General features: G+C 37.0%; 1 protein-coding gene across 1 annotated transcript in view; it reads right to left on the reverse strand.

The window, feature by feature from the left end:
• LOC144527682 (F-BAR and double SH3 domains protein 2-like) overlaps positions 1–5,514 on the reverse strand; it is a 33,424-nt gene extending 27,910 nt beyond the window's left edge. Inside the window, exons 1-2 of the mRNA XM_078265892.1 lie at positions 5,315–5,514; positions 1,747–1,844 (exon numbers count right to left, since the gene is read on the reverse strand). Of these exons, the coding sequence (XP_078122018.1) occupies positions 1,747–1,844; positions 5,315–5,335 (119 nt within the window). The 5' untranslated portion in view covers positions 5,336–5,514. The remainder of the gene's footprint in view (positions 1–1,746; positions 1,845–5,314) is intronic.
• Positions 5,515–6,000: the final 486 nt, after the last annotated feature.

Here is a 6,000-nt window from a genome sequence, read left to right on the forward strand (position 1 = left end):
GTTTGATTTTCAATAACACAAACAAAGTTGACAATACCTTAAGTTAAACTCTAACTTAAAAATATACAAAAGTCTTAAGAAAAGAGGAGAGGTCAGTGCCCTGGGAGAAACTTGACTGCTGCAGAATCATCATTAAGTCATTAAGCATGTCGAGACTCGACTGCGATGCTCGTCCCCGACTCTAAACAATCTGACTTACTTTCTGGGCGCTTCCCTTTCTTCCTTTAGCCTGCTCCCTTCCTCTTTTCCCTGCATTTCCAAGGCTCCCTCTCTTCCACCCCCCCCCCCCACGTTCACTTCCTGTCATTTTCCCCAAACAGAGCTTTTGTTGACAAGCAGATGCAATTTCCAGTTTGCTGAATCATTTCTTGTCAGAGATCAGGGAGTGACCCCTGTGAATTCTGTACCAGTCCAGTTTCGCATTGTTTCTGTACAGACTAATGTTACTGAGCCTCCCACAGCGAACAATCCAGGGCAGTCAGAACATCTGGCAGCTCTCTATGACCTTAACTTCCAGCTGTTTGAAGGTTCAGAGCTCTGCCACCAACCACAGACAGGAAGTGGGGAGCCAGTAGGCTGTCAACTCAACCCAACACTAAGGCGGAAAACACAACCACAACCTTTGGCTTTTCAACCTTTAAAATGCCTACGCATCTGAGCACAGGGCTAAAGATGTCTTTGTGTCTCTAAGACCAGTGTTTACTTGACCTGATCCACAAATCTTTAACACTATTTCACTTTAATCTTTGGAATTCCAGATGCTGTTTCTTATAAAAACCCTGTCATACAATCCTCAAACAAACAATCTCAGGAAACTAGAAAACAGACCAAGATTACATATTTACTTACACTTTAATAAAATGTGTTGTACTGCATCATATTGTAGGAGGATAATACTAACTGTGTGGCTTTTAATTGGACATATGGATATACAGGTCTAACCCTTTAATTAACTGTAATAGAATGTTTCAACATACAGGCAGGAATTACCATAATGGCTTAAATATAAGTAATAATACTTTTTTCTGGAAATAACATATGGAAAAGGATTATATTCAAGGACTACATTTACATATGCACAACAGCAGATGTTTTTTGAATGGAGAGAGTACCAGTGTAACACTGGCTCTGGCAGAGAGTGATGCATTATGGGATGTTTGCAGCCTTGACGTTGCTAGACTAGTGAGTTTCTTCAAGTCTGTTTATAGTGTTTAGTTCGCTCACATTAACCCACTGGAGCTTCTGATGGCCCGTGTAATGCGTTTTGCTGACACTGAAGGAAAAATTAATTTACAATGAGTGAAAAAATTTCTCATACTTTCTGTTCTGCTTTAACAACAACCTCAATCACATTTTGTGTGCCAGAAAGGTGTTAAAAAAATAAAAAGGTGAAGAAATAGGTGTCAAATAACTATAAATAAATAAATAGCTACTATTTGTGTTTTTAAGTTACAACAGCCAAAATGAAAATAAACTCATGTTCTTCTCTGGTATTTGACGTATCGTTGACGTAGACTCTATGGTCACCTACTGGCCTGACATTGTTTGTTTGAGCGTTTGAAAACATTTTGCGTTCTCGCATGTTTGTTTTTTTGTTTTTTTAACAGGGGGTAAAATGATCTGCTCTCAAAAATATCTGTATACGTGTAGACAGGGCCTTATCGTCATGGTCATTTTATAATCATGTAAATATAAAAAGGTACTCTGTAGTCCACCGTGTCTACAGTAAGACCTCGGACTGCTCACCTCAGGTCTTCCAGGAGGTCACACTCTGTCTGGTGTTTGATGTGTAATCGGCTCATCTGCTCTGCGTGAGTGTGTTTCAGCTCCTGGGTGACCCGGACCTGCAGGGGGAAGAAAAGACGGTTTGTGAGGGAGAATCTCGTGATAACGCTTTTCTTCAGCTCGGACCAAAAAAAACAAAAGAGGATTTCTCCACTTCGTGTTTGACAAAATATTTCCCGTACGTATATCAACAACTCAAGAGGCCAGTGTCGATTCAGCTTAACTGGTGTTAGTGAAAATGAGCTCATTATCACGCAGTAGCTCTGGACAGGTGAGAGTTGGTCTCGCTGGGTTTCTAATTGGCCGTCAGATAATATATGAAGTGCAGTGGCCAGGTCTCATTACTGATAACTGGGAGTTTTTCCGTCCTTATTTTCAATGATGAGCCAGGTTAAAGTTCAATAATTGCAATTAAAATGAAGATATAAACATTAATCGCCAACCAATTTGAGGATTTAATGAATGTCTTTGTCACATATGATGGTAAACTCAATATCTTTGAGTTTTGGACTTTTGGTTATATAAAACAAGCTATTTAAATATGTCACCTTTGACTCTTGGATTTTTTTTTATAAACAAAACAATGGATTGATTATTGAGAGAATAACGAGCAAATTAATTGATAATGGCTTCGTTGTAATTGCTCATCTAGCCTGGTGTTATGCTATATTATTCACATTCAACAAATGTGCTACTCCATGCCTCAATACTTCCCGACTCTGTCAGTGGAACTCAGCCGCAAGCCCAATTGCTCCTACTGAAGACACAAACCTTTAAAAAAACGGTGACAAACATATAGTTTAATTTGCTCAACCAGCTAGGCACTGTAGTTTGTATCAAACATTACTAAAACTGGAGGAAATAGTGCATTTCTTGGGAATTACTTTCAGCCACAAAGTGATACACACTTGGTGCTCTAGTAGTGAGTATTTGGGGCAGCAGGACGGTGTATGTGGGATTGAGTCAACATAGACTACAGTGTGTTTGTTGTCATTCAGTGCAACGGTGTGGTCTAGGAGTCTTTTTTACTTTTCAGTCAAAGGGAAACAAGTTCATTACATTGAGAATTAAACAATTAAATTGGTTAATTAATCAGAACTATTACATTAATTAGTAGTGTTGATCTGCTGCTGTTTTGTCTTGTGTGATAGTAAATGTAACATTTTTAGGTTTTGGACTGTTGGTTGGATAAAACAAGCAATTTGATGACATCTGCTTTTTGATGAATAATAGACCAAACAACCTAACTAATCGATTCATTAGAAAAAAACAATCATCAGTTTAATAAATAATCGTTAGTTGCAGTCATAATGAAGTGATCGAGTACGCTTTTCAGCGATTTGGTGCATTTTTCGGTGGATATCTTCGGGTTTTGAACAAAACAAGCAATCTAAAAATCATCATCTTTTATCTTTAATTAATCGAAAAAATAATAGCAGAATAATGGATTAATGAAAATAATTGTTAGTTGCAGCTAGGGCTGGGCGATATAGAGAAAATCAAATATCACAATATTTTTGAACAAATATCTCAATATCGATACCGCAACGATATTGTAGTGGTGACTATTGGTGCTTTCACAAAATATTTTGATGATTGAAATGAAATTTTAGATAAATATTAATCAGTAATGTGGATATAATGACTAAGTGGGTAAAGGAAAATAATACAACAGTTACAACAGTCTGGTGTGTTCAGAAAATGACGTCACTTTACTGTAATGCAGCCTTTAAAACCAGGAAAAGACAACACTTATGCCATATTACGATATCCAAAATCTAAGACGATATCTAGTCTCATATCACGATATCGATATAATATCTATATATTGCCCAGCCCTAGTTGCAGCCATAAAATATAGCCTAGTACAAGTACTTAACTATAACTTATAAACATGAAGATCAAGCAGAATGTAAAACGAGCTCCTACCTTAATGCTTTTCTGCTTAACACAATATTAAACAGCTTAATGAAACTGGGACATCACGCATTCTCACATATTAAAAGTTCGGTTCCTTTTTTTGCAACTTTTTTTGTTGGAATATTTTACTTCCTCAGTGGCTATACAGTAGGAAGTTTGACCGAGGCTAAGCTTTCTCTAAATGTCAAATCTAGGTAGTGAAAGTGAGCTCCATTCATTATCAAAGTGAGAGTCTCTCTCTGGGCTTGTGATTGGCCATGAGATGAATTAGGAAGTGCAGTGACCAGATCTCATTCCTGATAACTGAGAGGGTTGTCAACAAGAAAACCGGGTTTTTCTTCCTTATTTCAATTATGGGACCGATTAAAATCGCAAATGAAAATGCGAATATAAAAAAATGTGGCTGTTATAATCAATCATCATCTATCAATATGTCAGCCAAGTCAGAGAGCTTCAACTTCATGATATTCTCATCTATAATTTTTAAAAATAATTCAGAACAAACAGTTTTAAAGTATAACCTCATCCTTCATGGTGGGCAATCTAAATTTACAAAGACAAAAACATGTATGATTTGAAAAGTCAGTCCACATATTTTTGCCGTTAAACAAACACAAATAAGCTAAACCAGCATTTATTTTACTCCAGTTAACAGCATTCTAGTTGCAAAATGTACTGGGGTAATGGTCAATATTCTGTGCTGCTGAGCCATGTTATTGTAATTTGATCCCACGTGAAAAAAAAAATCGCAGAGAACCAGACTTTGCTGAGATTTGTGTTTTTACGTTTATTTCTCCAATTAAAACGCTTAAAACACTAGTTCGCTCTTATGCTAGGTAGGCTATTTTAAGTTAAGCAATACATACGTGACGGCAACATTGTTCTTCTTTTCTACCAACCTTCTCTTGGACAAGAAAAAACGCACCAAACTACTTACAAAAATCTGTCAATTTACAGTTCCATAGCTCCAAACGCACTTAAATGACAAAGCATGACTTATCTTGTTAAGTTTTTCATAAATCCGGATCCACTATTAAAATCGGCAAAGACCAAGAACGCAAACTACATTTCATTTGAATAAATTCTTTACTTTAGTTTCGCCTGCTATTGCCATAATCTTGCTCAACAGTGTGAGCCAAACTTGATATTTACTTGAACTTAAGAGGTGCTTGGCGAATCACTTGTGCGCTGATGTAAGACAACCCCTCTGTAGCGTTATTTCTTAAAATATGTAAAGTTGTTTTCTAAGTCAATATCGTTAAACCATGTATATTGTCACATTTTGAATGTATTTTGACCGTCTCTCTCCATTTGAGAGGGAACAGGGCATGTTAACGGGGCTAACGTTAGTCTCCCTAAATTGAGGCACATGGGACCTTTTTAACAAGTTTTTCTTCCTTCGTTTCTATTTAAAGAAACAGCATACGCAAATTAAACTTGCAAGAAAACAAACTAGTGAACATTTGCAGAATAAAAAGGTGCGTTTATCGTTTAAGCCAGACGGCCAGCAACAAAGCGTACATTTTCAACCATTAAATATGCACCACTTCGTCGAGAACGTTTCCAGACAACTAACGTTAGCTTCAGCGGCTAAAACGGGAAAACTCACCTTTCTCGGTGGGGGTTGCATCCTTATTCCTTGACATAAAAAAACTATACAAAAGACGAAAGTTTGTCTGGGAAAAGTTTGTGCAAATGTTTCGAACAAATAATAACGTTAGAAGGGTATTTTAGCCTGGGTCAAGCGGCCATGGCGAGTCCGGTAAGTTGAGTCCCGTTGAAAACACTGTGGCCCCAGGGAACAGAAAACACAAGCGTCAAGCTAGCCACAATAAAGCAAGACACTTCCTGCCATATTTTCAAAATACAATCCCCAAACCCACGTGAATATAAAATGCTACTTCCGTATACAATCTTCAAAATAAAAGCGGACAATCCACAAATCTCGAAAAACATGACATTTAATAACTTTTTATTTATGTAATAGTTTAAAAAAATAAATAACCCCCAGCCTACAATTTTATGTATTTTTTTCAACATAAATCATCTTTGACAGTGAGCCCTCTACTGGCCATATCCTCTCTACAAACTTGGATCAATGGTAATAAGATACAATATTGATCCCCAGCACATATTTTTGAGATTAAACAACAAAACATAACGTGTAAAATGTTTAAAAATGTCAAATTGCTACTTTAAATGACAATTCCGGCGCAAAACGAACCTAGGGGTTAATAACAGATGTGTACCCACTCGATTGCTCTCTGGGACATGTTTTCATGCTAATCGAATGTG

This window comes from Sander vitreus, chromosome 13 (genome assembly GCF_031162955.1).
Source record: "Sander vitreus isolate 19-12246 chromosome 13, sanVit1, whole genome shotgun sequence".
Classification (NCBI taxonomy): domain Eukaryota; kingdom Metazoa; phylum Chordata; class Actinopteri; order Perciformes; family Percidae; genus Sander; species Sander vitreus.